The sequence below is a fragment of the Taeniopygia guttata genome, chromosome 1A, assembly GCF_048771995.1.
Source record: "Taeniopygia guttata chromosome 1A, bTaeGut7.mat, whole genome shotgun sequence".
NCBI lineage: Eukaryota > Metazoa > Chordata > Aves > Passeriformes > Estrildidae > Taeniopygia > Taeniopygia guttata.
The window spans coordinates 59,332,148-59,347,242 of NC_133025.1; the positions used below are offsets into that span (position 1 = coordinate 59,332,148).

Genomic DNA, 15,095 nt, shown 5'->3' on the forward strand with positions numbered 1-15,095 from the left:
AAACAAAACATAGGAAACAATAAAAGCAGGTGTGGCAGTGGCTATCTGCTGCTAATTATTGCTGATTATTTTTTACTGATGCCTAGTGCACATATGAAATCAATATTTCTAGTGGCTTGTAAAAATAGTGCTTCTGTCCTCACATCACACACACAAAACGAGTTTCTTGGCAAATGTAATGTCTGTGAAACTGCAATTCCCAACTAATGTCATCTCAGTATTTCGACCTAACATTCAACTGATTTTCCAGCTTCAAAAGAAAAAAAAAGATGAAAGGGAAACAAGGAAAAAAGGAGAGAAAACTCAAGGCACTGCATTTTGAAATGGGCATAAAGCCAGATAACCCACATTTATAAAGGCTTCACTTTGTGGAGCAAATCCATTTGCCAATAAAACATTTTCTGTTAGAAAAGTTACTAATCTAAATTTGATTTAAGCAAGAAAGTCAGTCAATTCCTTAGTGACTGTCAACAACTAAAATGACAGTGTTAGTTAGCTCTCATTTTAAGTTACCCTTGTCTCCACATCCTTGACAAATCTGCAAGAGTGTATTCTTAAGAGTCACAATTTTTTTGACGGAAAGAACTAAACAGCTCTATCACTGTGTGCCTTAGGAAAACAGTATTAAACATTAACATAGTAGTTTAAACACAATTAAAAATTTCTCAGCTGTTAAAACTTCACACAAAGCATTAAAAAATAAAAATAAATGAAAATAGAACAAACCTGTGATCTTCCCTTGCCTCAGTTTCTCAACTCTGTACTGAATTGATGTTCCCACCAGAAGATAAATGTCGTATGTTGGATTTAAAAATATGTTTTCCAAAATAAGCAATCTGACTTCTGCAGGCTGTACATTCTGTTGATAGAGGGGGAAAGAAAAGTAACCACATTAAAAGGAGCTCATGTGTTTGAAACAGACCATGAAGCAGGAACTTAGAATCTGGAAGCGAAAAACATTATTTGCTGCAATTTTATTTTTATTATTTGACTGTTCAGTTTCACCTTGACTTTTGTAACAACAAAATGCAAGGGACAGTGAATGGTACAGAGATCTGCTCTGTGCACACAGTGCAAGAATGAAGAAAAAAATTCATGTCGATATGAAGATCATTCTGGAGACTACAGAAAATCAGATGCTCATTCACACATTCAGAAATACGTCCTCCCCTCTGACATCCAGAAATCTTACCTTATAGATGCTTTCCTGAAGTCTTGCCTTTAATTTAGAACTCCCTGTTTTTATTCCAGACACCAGAATGGTATCTCCTTGCTTATCAACTTTTTCCATTTCCAATATATAGGAAGGTGGGATGTAAGTGGATTCTAAGAACTTGAGAATACTGAAAGGTGAATCACAAAGTGAACAGAAAATTGTTAACCAACCTTTGTAAACCCACAGAGAAACACCACCAGCATCTACTCCCAGCCACTTCCATTTTTAAGCCAATTTAAGATATTTGCCTGGGACCAGATATCCAAATTTTACTCATTCTTTGAGGTATCTGCAGCTAATTTCTGTGACAGATAAGTTTGTCTGAAGCTTGCTTGTGAGCTATCACAAGACTGCACATGTTGTCTACAATTACCTCTCCAGTTTGTTCAGTAGGTGAGACTCCAAAAACTCTCTATATTGTAGAAGAACTGATGTGCAAGACCCAAAGCTTATGTTTATAAAACCAATAGCTCAACAAACCCAGAACGCAGCTCTGACCTCCCTCAAGAAGCCAGGAGGTATTTAACAAATGACTATGAAAATAGTCTGCAAGCAGAAAACCTGTAGTAACAGTTAGAAATTTCAGTGAAAAGTGGCAAAAGAGAGGGAAAAAATTTGCCATGAATGGGCAAATGCCAGGAAATTTTGGAAAGAGGAGCTGCCTTAGCGCTCTCTCTTGTCCCCCTTTTCGTCCCAGCTAGCTCTGTGAGGGGGGGGGGAGCGCTGGCAACTTCCGTGTTTTCCGGCGAACCCTCGCGGGTAACTGCCGGTGCTGCGTGGGTCTGGGAGCTTAGGCGAGTCCCGAGGCGAATAAAGGAGAGAGACTTTTTCCCCCGCGGGCGAAATCTCGGTTTATTATGGCTTGGTTGGGGAGGAAAAAACCGAGAAGCTGCTGCGTGCTCAGTTCGAGTTTGTCCGTGCCGCCTGGCCGATCCGGGGGCGGGGCGGCGCGCTCCGGCGCTGGCCGCGATCCAAGAGACGCTGTGTGCAGAGCCGCGGCGCTGCTGCCGGCACGTGCGGGAGCCGCGGCGATCCCGGAAGCGGCGGCGGCTGCGGTTCGGCTGTGGCAGCAATCGCGGTGCAGTCCGAGGCTGCCGCGGTCGCCCGAGGCAGCGGTGGTTGCGGCAGTCAGGGGCCGGGAGAGAGAGAGAGAGCCGCGGCAGCACGCAGGGATCCGGCGGGAGAAGAGGCGGCGGGCCGGGCAGCAGCGGCAGTCGGGGCCAGGCGGGAGAAAAAGCCCGCGGGTCGGGCAGCAGCAGCAGTCGGGGCCAGGCGGGAGAAAAAGCACCGGGGCGTCCCCAACCGGCTCTATAAGTACGGGATAGGGGAAACCCGGGGCGGCCAATGAGATAACGCCACGGGGGGACTTGGGGATAGTGGGGTGCAGGGGTCCAATGGGAGATGGACAGATGGAAGGGTGCCCGGTCGTCTCTCGACCCCGCCGCATGGCTGACAGATGGTCTGAGAGACGTAAACAAAGTGACTAAGCACTTCCTCGGGAAGGCAGACCGCGGGGGGAAATGGGAGAACCCGGGGGGTCACTTACAGAGTGCGGGGGGGATACATGGAATGACCTTATACATAATAGAACATATAATAACACAATTCCACAAGGAGCATGTTTCACAGGGTGTCACCTTCTGTATGCACATGATCTGCTTGGCTTCATGTGCACGTTCAGAGAAAAGTCAGGGGAGCCATATGGAGAACAGTTATGGATATTAACATATTCCTGACAATTTATGATTTATTTTGCAAAGCTGTACCACTTGTAGAACATTTCTATGGTATCATAGTTATGCTAACAGTAGAGTATATATCAATATTAGTTTGGTTAAAATCACATCAGCAAATAGTTATACTGACAAAAAAAGCTCCATATGTACCAGGACTTGGGATATCCAGTCCCACTAAGCCATTCATTCTGGCTCTCACTTGTACCTGCAGCTTCAGGTGCATTATGGGCTTAGCAGGCTTTCCCCAGCCAACGCTGCTTCTCTAAGGCTGCAAAATTAGTTTGTGTTTGCCCAGGAGCAAAGTCTTGCTGGCTCCCCCATCCCACCTGCAGCGTATTTGGAGTGTCAGTTTGAGGATGGAAGTTGGCTGTTAACCATTCTGCTCTGTAGGAAAACTGGTTTCCCCACAAGGAATCCTCCTATTTCAACACCAGAACTAAGTGTCCACTGACACCTGAAACTCTTAAGGCTCAGAGAGCTCCTTTCTGAAATGGAAAGTGACTTTTTTCCCTTCAAAAGTGAAAAATAAAACTCTGCAGAAATCCTGAGATAACAATCTTACTGGTAAATCTTCCTTCTGCATGAGATGTTTCAGAAAGATCAACAACTGCATCTGTTTATTTCTAATTATTGCATCAGAGCTACCAGAGCTGCTCACTGACACTTATCATTTCAATTAAACAGAGAACAAAGTGCCCAGGCTGCTGAGTAGGTTAAAAAAACCCAAACTGAAACAACTGACCCTTAACATTATAATTTTAGGCACCAGTTCAGTAAACTGGCTAGATGTGGGGAAGTATTTTTTACACATCAGACTGAACCAACTTTTGAGACCAAAGGAAATTACTTTACCGTAGAGTGTTGTGGGAATCTGAGAAGCCATAAGCCTCTGGGTCCTTCACCACTGTCCAATCAAACACCAACCCTGCCAAAGTGCTGAAAGTGTTTCCTACAAATCAAACAACCAGATTAAAATAAAAATAGAGAATGAGCATAGAGTCTTCCTGGAACATAAACCATGACCTATTTGCCTGGGAAATTTCTCTATTTTATCCCTACAAGAAGAATCAGGAAGTACCCTTGAATTTGCACAACACCAAGCCACAAATCCAGCACTGCACATAGGACAAAAACAAATTTACTTTTCATTATTAACATATCACCATACTACCATACTTCACCTGACACTCACAGTTTACAAACACAGGTGGGATGGGCACAGTAACCAAAACAGTTAATTCCACCTTTTATAGCAGCTTGACACATTATTTCCCTTCAGTAGCTGTTCTAAAGCTCCCTTGCTTGGAGTGTTGTGTGTGCACAAAACTTGATTGTTGTAAGCATGGAATTCATATCAGACCATGGCTCTTTTTCTGATGCTACAAAAAACAGAAGTTTTCTTCTCCTATTAAATAACAATGCATTCACAAATGCACTGACTCTTGTAAGCCTAAATGGTGTGTCCCAGAAGTGTTTGTGTAGTAGTTAAACAGGTTGAGCAATAGGTGGTTGGTCTCAAACATCACCTCTGAACCTCCTGTCAGATACCTGACTGTTCACAAAAACATCCTTTTGCAAAATTCTTTAGACTACTTCAGCTCAAAAAAAAGTATATAACAGACAACTTCACCATGTATGATCCAAAGAAACTCCTTAAAATTCTCCACTTGGCTTCAAACAATCAACAGTGTGACAAATAAAGCTAGTGCATGTATCAGACAGTTAGAACTTTCAATATCTATTTAATTTCCTACAAGCAGATCTCTTACCTTCTGAATCCAAAGCATGAATTTTGAGCTCCAGCGGTGAATCCTCAAGGTAGAGCTCCCTCGATGTGGACACAACTTGAATGCCATGAATTAAATCAACGATGGCATCACAGCGAAGCACTTCTCCAGTCACTTGAAGAGACATCAGAAAGAGCACAAGAAAGCACAACACTTGATGTGCTCATCAAGAACAATGATAAGTCAAGATGTACCTCAAATTTAGCCAGTGACACAAGGCACTGACACTGAAGGAACTGAAACTTGGTCACGACCTTCATGAAGAAACTCATACTCAAACAGTGGCTCAGAAAGCAAGAAAAACAGTTCCCTTCATCACTGAACTGCAGAATAAATCTGCAGAAACTCTGATCTCCGTTTACACTGACAGGTACAGGTGTTGTCTGGGAGTGCTTATGTAGAGTTGCTACATTGCTCTCATGTCCCAGAGATGACTTTTACCAAGAGACAATAAACGCCCATAAACTCCTTCAGTTAGTGACTGCACAGCATTTAATTGGCCATCTGGCTTTGCCTCTCTCTCACTATAAAAACTAACCAGGTATATTGTATGACAGACACTAAAGCATCTTCCAGCTTTTCAAATACTAAGTAGCTGAATTTGCACTAGTCATTTTTATTACACACTTTTTTATATTTCAATCACCCCCTCTATTTGTGGATTTTTGGGGGTGGGGGTTTTAAGAATTACCTTTTTCCCGGGTGTATCATTAAAGTAATTAACACTTATCTGAGGCAAACAGAAGACAATACTTTTTACTTTTCCACGGCGATGGAAAGCCTAAAAGACTGTGCATAGGAAGTGAAATGTGCCTGTGCAGCTCCAGATCTCAGCTTTGCTGGTGGAGCACGGCAGGACGGGCACGAGAAGCAGCGGTTAGCTCAGACTCACATGTGTCCTCAGCAGAGATGATGGTGGTGAGGCGCGTGGGCTGCGAGGAGCACGCCTGGACCAGCGCTCTCTGCGAGCAGAGGCAGCCGGCCGGCCCCAGCGGTTCGATGCTCGCCACCTCCGGCCGCGTGGACGACCTGCGGGTGGGGAGCTGTCAGCACACGGATCCCAGCAATTCACCCGGCACCTGCTGCGTGCCCAGCCGCTGCCTTTGGGAAGAGCGGATGGCAGCAGCTCCTCAAGGACCCCAGCCAAGGCAAGCGTGGGCTGAGGATGGGGAAAGCCCAGGGCAGAGGCAGGGCAGGCAAGCTCACCATTCTCTCCACCACGGAATCAATCAACTTTCCCTGAAACCCATGGAGCAAGCCCAGGGTATTACTTAGTGGAGCCCAGCGTTCCCTTCCAGTGTACCAAAACCGTCAAGATAAAACAACAACAAAAGTTGAAGAGTTATTAAAAACCAAGCCTCTTCAAAGTAAATCTGAGCTAGCAGCACTACACATCTGTGGGGTCACTGCAGAGCCAGTGAAGTGCTGCAGCAGCCAAAGCCCTTGCTAGTCACTCCGGCCCTTCAGCCCCGTGCCCGGGCTGTGCCGGGGCCGTCCCAGCCCAGAGCCAGGGAGGGAGAGAGGCAGCGCCGGGAGCTGCTCGGGAACCCAGCCCAGAACAGCTGGTTCTGGGATCCCAGAACAGCTGTGTGCCCGGGATCCGCTCACAAGGGCTCTTTGAAGGATTAAAACAATGAAAGCAAGCACTGATGGGTGACAAAGCTGCTCGGGAATCGCTCCTCCGGATAGCACAGCTCTGATGAAAACTTCTAGAGCAGACAGCTGTGCTCTCTGGTAAATGCAACCTAAACCAGGCACTGGATTCCCCCCTGTAATTTGGGGAAGCTGGATGGCTTGGACTTTTTCTCTGGAAGATGTACAAAAATGCCTGCCTGGGATGTGTGGGGAAAACCCAGCAAGGTTTGTGTGGATCTCTAACCCAGCAAGGAGCAGGATGGGAGTTCCAAAGAGCAATGTCACATATGACTGAGTTCCCAGACACAGGTTTCACCTCCTTCTCTTAATGGCACAACCAACAAATCCACACCAGCAAAAAACTGAATTTCTCCTCAACAAAAATCGTATATATTGAAAAATAACACATCACAGTGCACTGAATTATCTGAGAGTTAACAGCTGCAGCCCGGGTGAGCACGGGCCTCTGCTCGTAGCCACTGCAAGAAAACTGCAAATCCCGTTTCGAACCTTAAGCTCCCAACAGTATTTTGCTTCCATAAGGAGTAGTTTTAGAGGATTTTGAAACGACAATATCAACTGCTGACCCAGAATTTCAAAGTACTTTATCTAATCAAGGAAAAAACAGCCCACAGCAGTATGCAAGGGGCAATTTAAACACTAAATAAAAGCTTAAACCTGAAAATTGTTTGTTTATATCTAGTCTATATACCTAAACAATGTACACAAATATGTGCATATCTTTAATAGGGATTACACTAAAAATACTATTCTAAAATAATATTATTTTCTGTATTAATAGCACACAGCTTTACTCTAAAAAATTAAAATCTATTTGAGAGATTAAAAGTGAGCAATTAGTTATTTTCCTGCTGTTCTGCTGTTCCCAGGAAACCATGAAACACTTTTCCAACATTTAGCAAGTTTCTTTAAACAATATAAGCATTCACAACAAGTAAGGCTTTTCCTGTACTTGCCTGGTTGGCTTTTGAAGCTGAGCATGGGCATGTGACTAGGTCTGTATGCAGGTATTTTAAAATAAGAATTATATGTAAGAAATTGACTTTTAGCTCTTTACACTGCTTAATACTCTCTGCCATTAGATTTTGTGTTATTACTTTGAGGATTTTGCATTCTTACAGTCTGGTATTGATTGTGTTTACAACACAACAAGGGTTTCACTGTGGTTTGTATTTGTTCTTTTAATATCTGGCTATGAATTGTAATACAAAACCACTGTGGTTTGCACTAATAGCAGTGCTGTAAAATGGAATCTAATTACAGGGTACTTTTCAGACTAGGAAAGCATCAACAAAAATTAAATTTTAACTGCAAACGTACACTCTCCAATTTTAAAGGAACTTTCATGCTTTTACAGCTAAAAGCCAGTCACTGCAGTAGAGAAACTGCGATTAGACACTATTTGGCTTCTAGCAATAGTTTAAGAGGTGGAATATCAGCTGAATGTCTTTTTTTTAATACAAATTTTACTCCAATTGGCCTTTCTGAGGCTTGGTTTCATATGGATTTATATTTAAAAACATTCTGCTCGAGTAGTGTTTTTTTCCAGCAGAACACAGGAAGTATCCAATGGCCCCTCTATCATTCAGCAATATCAGAAGCACATTCTGCTTACAGCTACCTGGATGCAGGGCCAAGCACAGAGAGGCAAAGGCATTAATCAGCCAGGCTGGGGATTACAGCAGCACTACACTGGGATCACTACTGGGTCCTACATGGGCAAGAAAAAGAATCTTCAGCTTTAAGTGACAAAACCCACAATTTGGATCCTCTGCCAACTACAGCAGCTCTTCAGCAGCATGTCACTGTGTGTGACATTGAGAGCTGGGCTTGTCAGAAGGCAAAATTAGATCCTGAGAAGCCAGCAATGGGAAACATTTCTGGCACTTGCTCTGGATTCCAAGCCAGTGCCTGTAAGAAACAGCAAGGCAGGAAGGAAGGACCTGAAAGAAGACTGAGGAGGGAAGGGGAAAAAAGCTCACCAAAGTCCCCAGTTTGTATTTCCCTCAGAGAAAAATCCTACTTGCTGAGGAATGAATGGCACCAACAAAGAGGCTGCCAGTCCTCTTGTCAGTTTGTGCTTCATTCACCATTTCCATCCCCTCCAGGGCCTCAGACACAGAGCCATGTGCCAAGACTGTAGCCACACATCTAGCCAAACCCAGGCCTGTGTTCTTCATTGACTGTTCTGTAACACCACATGTCAATCAATACCCCACTAGATTATACTTCATTTATTTATCAGTTGGTTCAAAGATCAGGCACTTATTCCTGTTTCTCTCCCTGGCAAGTCTCTGTTGATTCTTATTGCTCCAGTGTTTTATACTGTTCTGTCAGCTCTTCAGACTAAACTCAGCTGACTGAGCCAGCAAAAATCCACTCTGTGGAGCTGCACTACGACTGCCAGTTGATCTGATCTTTTAGAATTTTACTGGGCATTGGGGCCGGTATGCAGTCAGTGGGAAACGGAGCAGTAGAAGACTCCAAGAGTTTGGGAAGATTGGACTGACCAATACACTGGGGACATTATATAGCCACTCTTGGGACTAAAAAGAGAGCAAAAGTCTAGAACATTTATTTCATGGGTGTTCAACAATGAAATATTGCCCAAAATCAACAAGTCCCTAGTCCTTCTGTCTGCCTTAGCAGGCAAGTGATGCTCAGACTGAGAAAAAGTTTTTTTCAACAGTAAACTTGCACTGATATTCAAACATCAGCTAAGAGAAACAACATTATTTCTTGTGCCTCCTGGGCTCTGTCAGAACACTTCTGCCACAGACTCGCACCCCCTGCTCTGATTCTGAGCCAACACTCTCAGGTAACACACACACCTGAGTCACAGCAGCACAGCCCCTCTCACTTTACCACCCAGCACACCTCAAACCAATCCTGAGCTCCTGCTGGCACTTCCAAGAGCTTGAAGCCCTGCTGGGAAAGCACAGCCAGGTGAGTCAGGGAGAGGGAGAACAAACATTATTTAAGATGTCACTTCACAATATGGAAGTTAACAATAGCTCACACACAACATTTTTTGTGACAGTCAGACAGGTTTTTTTAGACCTGTGGTAAAACAGGTGATCCAGGAAGCAACACAACTCCCACATTACCAGGGATGAGACTATTGGTCTTAGAGCAAAGCAACAGATCTCAATGAACAACACTACTGATACAGATTTTTAAAAGCACACAAGCCAGCAGATGGAGAAGTAAGATCAATCTACAACAACACCACGACAAGGTAAGGAGCTGGAAAATGAGCTTGGCCAGCCAACTACTGTGACAGCAGCACTGTGCAGTGGGCTTGGGCTCTCTGGAAGTACCTGTGCATCCCACAGCTTCAACACCACTCAGCCACTGCATCTCTCCCTTTACTGTTGTGCCACCAGCTCCTCTCCCATGGCAATTACCTCATTACAACTCCTTCAGTGAGGGCTTCAGTAGCACACACAAACCTTTCATTACGGTGGTAATAAACTCCTCTTCATTTCCACCAGCCCTCACCATGGATCTCAGTTCTACACTCCATGAAACAATGAAATATGTAAACATATTTGTACACTGCGGATAATTTCTGCTACAAATACCCAGCCATGGAGCGTACCTTGGAGGGAAATGGTTTTTTTTGCGTGTGTTTTCCCATCCTCCCCCAAAAAATGTTATTATGGTATGGCAGGTTTCAAGGAGAAAATTCTGCTTTTGAATGCTTTCATTCTTTCAGGTGTAATTTATGGATTAAGGTGGTTAAAAGACAAATACAGATGCAATATAAATGCTAAATATATCTGCACAAACTGTATTTTATGCCCGAAAATAGTGCCACATACAATATTAGCAGATGGAAACACCGTCTGCTTTGAAAACAAAGCTTTTTCCAAAAAATAATTTTAATATAAAGGCAACCCAAACTCCAGAAGGCATGAGCATTTTGAAATCCAGAAAATACTTTAGAGCCATGCTTGTAACTTTACTATTACTCCCAATCTGTTGGGATGATGATAGAACTTGACCTATTCCCTCTCAAACAGTTCAATTCTCAGACACCACTACAATCACTTTGAAAATATCCTACTTTCAGAGGTAAACTTGAAGGCTGAAAGGGAAACTGGGAAAAAGTAAAGTCACAACATGCTATAGACTCATCTTTCAGGAAATTGGACACTTGCCTTTGAATTCTGAATGCTTGAGATGAGTAATGCAAACCTTCAAAAGGTGTCAAGCAGCTATCAGATGCTGCTGTACAACCAGAACAGCTCCCATAGGCCACAATCTCCCATATCCCAAACCCCCAGTCCCCTCTCCAGACACAGAGGGCCTGAATCTGACCATTTCCATTCAAATCTCTGCTTTCATGCATGCAAACACACCTATCATTTCCCAAATGTGAGGAAGAGTCACTCCATCCCAAGCCAGTGCATTTGGTACTCCCTAACTTGTTCAGTTCGACAGCCCCTCTCCAGTAACAGTTCCTTCAGACAGGAAGCACAGGTTTCAGCAAGTGGCTGTGCTGCTGCTCCTCCAGACACAATTCCTTCTGTCCCCCCACAGGTCCAGGCCTGCGGGGACAAGGATGCAGAGGGAGAGAGCCCCGGGTGCAACTGCTGCATCTTCTCAGGCACACACACGGCTCCTGCTTCCTCCGGAGGGTTTGCCGAGCACACGTCGAGTTTCACAACCCACATCCTGCCAGGCCTTGCAAAGCAGAAGTCAATAAATGCTCATTCTACAAGCCACAGAAGATGACAGCACACAGAAGGTGAATTAGGTGTAATTTTCTGAATTCTCAGCCAAAATTCATCTCTGAAGGGCAGAGGGAGAGGATGGAAAAGGATGGCAAACAGCACCAATGGAACATGCTGTGAAGTGCACAAAAATCACTTCCATTGGCGATATGAATGTGGATCAAATATGGCATTTCTCTGGAGAACAATCTTACATCTTTTCATTTGCAGACTTCAGTGAGATTAGCAAAGATCTCCATGCTTCTGACAGCGGGATAGCACCTGGCATGTGCAGGAATGGCTGCAGCCAGCCCAGCATCATCTCACAGCTCACTGGCAATCAGGAAAGGGAGTCTATACTGCCAGATTTTACTAGTGCTTTGATGAGTTTTGGGGTTTAGCTTTATGCAATGTACTTTACCTCACAAACCAAACCCTTTTAAAGACTCAGCAGCCTTCAAAAATTTTAGTAAGGAAAGAGAAAAAACCCACACTTAGGAGATTTTCACTAAAGCCGTCCATTAAAAATTAAATTACATGACCACAAGCATCTCATGTAGTAATTTTCATTTAGTTGACTTCTGGGTAAATTTAATTACTGCTCTTCTGCACAAGCATCCTCAAATATATAAATTGTAACAGACCAAAGGGTTGTTCCCAGCTCAGAGATTGAGAAATGTACAACAACCAAGCAAAGAAACAAAGAGAATTAAAATATAGCCCTTTGAGATCTATTTCAGTAACTGCAACACACAAAAAAACTGGAAACTGCTGCACACAAGGAAGAATCATCCTAGACATACCTCAACTGCTGCTTCTTTTTCAGGTGGGTACCTCCTGCTTATTATTGATTAAGTTACCACTCTAGAGCTCGACAGAAAGGACAACGAGTTGGCAACATTTGTTCAACATGAAGACTACCATGAGCTTTCTAAATTTGCCCATGCTGTGGGATTTGCCTTCAGCCTCTGCGCTCAACACTACCCAGTCCTCCCCCGTGCCAGGCAGGAAGGGGGCTTCCAGCCAGAAGTTCCTGGAGTACACCCCACCTGCTCAACACTGAGAAAACTGGGAAAGCTTTCACTTTTGAAACTCGACTTCACTATTCCCAGGTGGAGTCTTGAGGGCGCTGTTACCTACACTTGCAGCAGCAGTGAGAAGCTCCCGACTTAGCTATGACTCCTTTATGTCCACAGCCTGAGCTCAGAGCTGTCAGGACCTTCGTTACTGAGCACAGCAAGAGAAGGGGTATTTCATTACTGAGCACAGCAAGAGAAGGGGTATTTCCACAGCAGCAGCACTTTGGGCGCTGTCCCCGCACACTTGGGACTGTGGCCATGTGTGTGGTGGCACTGCGGGAGTGCGGGGCGGCAGGGTGAGCAGTGCGGGTGTGGAGGCACAGTGGGCACGGTACCTGGAGCAGCAGGTGGAGTGTGTGGGGGGGGTACAGAGAGCAGCAGCTGGGGGGTGTGAGGTACAGAGAGAAGCAGGTGAATACGTGTGGGGTGTGTGGGTGGGTGCACAGCGGTGAGAGGCACATGTCGGGCACGGAGCCATGGCGGGAAGCTTCTTTTACAAGCAGGGACCTCCTGCTCAGGGCCCGGCCTGCAGACACTGCCCCCCTCCAGCGGGTTGAACCCCCACTACAGACAACAAACAACCTTTCCCCTTCGGGATGCTCTCCATGCCTGCTCCCGCACTGCTGGGCCGCCCAAACCTGCCAGCAGCGAGGTGAGAGCGGTGGGAGAGGGCCCGGCTGCCTGGGAGCCGTCAGGGCCCCGGCGTGGGCCGGGGAGCCGCCGCAGGTGCCGGCGGGGGAGAACGGACAAAGGGCGGCGGCACCTGCACTCACCAACGGTAGCAACCCTCGCTGGCCTCTAGCGTGAAGTTGACGCGGGTGCCGCGGGTGAAAGGGAGCAGCACCTTGGGGGTGTTGAGCTTGGAGGAGGCGGCGAGGTGCAGGAGGAGGAGGAGGAGAGGCAGCGCCCCGGGCGCGGGGGGAGCCATGCTGCCGCCGGCGGGACCGTGCGGGGCGCGAAAGAGCGGCGGGAGCGGCGGGAGCGGCGGGGCTGGGCCGGGCAGGGCAGGGCTGGGCCGGGCTGGGCTGGGCCGGGCAGGGTGGCTCGGGGGCAGGGCACAGCCTCCCCCCTCCCTTCGCGCCCCGGGGCCGCACCGCCCTCCGCCCCCCGGGGCAGCACCGCCCTCCCTTAGGGGAACTCACGCGGTGCCAATGGCCAGGCGCCGGCTGTTTGAAAAACGTCATTTTCTCCGGGCCTAACCCCCAGTGTCTCGTAGGAGTCGTGCTCCAGACCCTTCCCCTTCCCCGGCCAGGCTCCAACACCTCAATGTCTGTTATGTCGCGGGTAGCAAAGCTGAACACAGGGTTCGAAGCGTGGCTTCAGCTGAGCCCAGCACGGAGGGACGGTCACTGCCCTGGTCCTGCTGCCACAGCAGTGCTGGAACAAGCTGGGTGCCATTGGCCTTCCTGGCCCCCTTCATGTTCCTCGGACACACTGGTGCTAACAGCTATGCTGAGAAACTGTTCATTCATTACCACAGCATCTCAGAATGGTTTCAGTCAGAAGGGGCCTTAAATCACCGACTCCTGCCCTCGCCCTGGGCACCTTCCACAGTCCCAGGCTGCTCCAAGCCCTGTCCAACCTGGCCTTGGGCACTGCCAGGGATCCAGGGACAGCCACAGCTGCTCTGGGCACCTGTGCCAGGGCCTCTCCGCCCTCACAGGGAGGAATTTCTTCTTAACATCTAATCTCAAACCCCTCTCTTTCAGTTTGAAGCCACCCTCCCTTTTCTTGTAACCCCAGGCCCAGCCTCTCCCCATCTTTTTTGTCAATTCCTTAAGGTACTGGAAGGCCACAATTAAGTTACCCCAAAGCTTTTCCAGGCTGAACAAACCCAATTGTCCCAGCCTTTCCTTGTATGAGTGATGCTCCATGTGCAAAGGATCTGCTTGTCCTTACCTATGACAGAAGCATGGTACACGTATGCATCAGGAGAATGGATTTCAGGAAGGTCACATGCATGTTGGAGATCCTTAAAAGATCCTTAGATCCTACTCAGAAGATCAGCTTGCTGTCCAGGGACACGAGCTAAGAGTTTACCCAGCTTTAATTGAGGTGGTATTACCGAAGTTAACCAGTTCTCATTTATTCTAAGCAAGTAAACTTATACAGGTCATTCTCTTTACATAGGAGCACTTTTTGCACTATTTATTCAGCTCATGTTTTATTTATCAGTACCTCAGCAATGCTGTTCCACTTTCTATCCCAGAGGAATGTGTGCTGCTGGACAGTTCAGTTCTCCCTGCAGCTTCTGTGCGTGTATTACTCATTTTCTGATTAACGATCATGAAATTGTATGGTCTGATTTAGAGAAGAGCTGAATTATGCAGCTGAAATTTAAGTTAATAGAGGCTGGGCCTAGAAAGATGTGCGATATTAAAGGTGTTGGCAAATCAAGCTCTTGCACTTTAAATCACTCCCCAAAATCCTGAGGGTTGTTTATCTTCTTTACTATTTCTCTCAGTGAAGTTGGAAGCTTTCTTTGTAGACATGTTGGGAAGACTGGGATATTAGGGAGGAATGTAAAAAATTGCCCATGGCTAAAGAGTACAATATGTTTACAGTTAGTACAATTACAACTGAGTAAATAAGAGGTAAGATAATGAGTATTTTGCAGCCTGGGTTGTGAATGAGGTGAGGAAATGTTTGTATCCTAATACTTCCTAGCTTTAAAAGCAGAGTGTGCAATCTCAGAATTTATTTCCTTTCTCTCATCAGTAGCGGTGGTGATGAGTATTCAATGCGAGAAGAATAATTTTCCAGTAGCAAATACTTCTTAGACTTGAGTTATTTTCATAAGGATCAGCAAGGTGCAGTTGGGACCTTAAAGCTTATTGATGAAACATGACAGTGAAGTATTGCAAGTAAACATCCAACACACCTTTCAGTGCATACCTAGTGGT

The 15,095-nt window shown here is 46.0% G+C and overlaps 1 protein-coding gene across 1 annotated transcript in view; it reads right to left on the reverse strand.

The window, feature by feature from the left end:
- Positions 1-13,157, reverse strand: part of LOC116806645 (nuclear pore membrane glycoprotein 210) — a 47,090-nt gene extending 33,933 nt beyond the window's left edge. The window contains 6 exon segments of the mRNA XM_072923632.1: positions 727-859; positions 1,193-1,343; positions 3,805-3,901; positions 4,722-4,853; positions 5,632-5,768; positions 12,966-13,157. Coding sequence (XP_072779733.1) covers positions 727-859; positions 1,193-1,343; positions 3,805-3,901; positions 4,722-4,853; positions 5,632-5,768; positions 12,966-13,120 — 805 coding nt within the window. The 5' untranslated portion in view covers positions 13,121-13,157.
- Between the last annotated feature and the right edge of the window lie 1,938 nt (positions 13,158-15,095).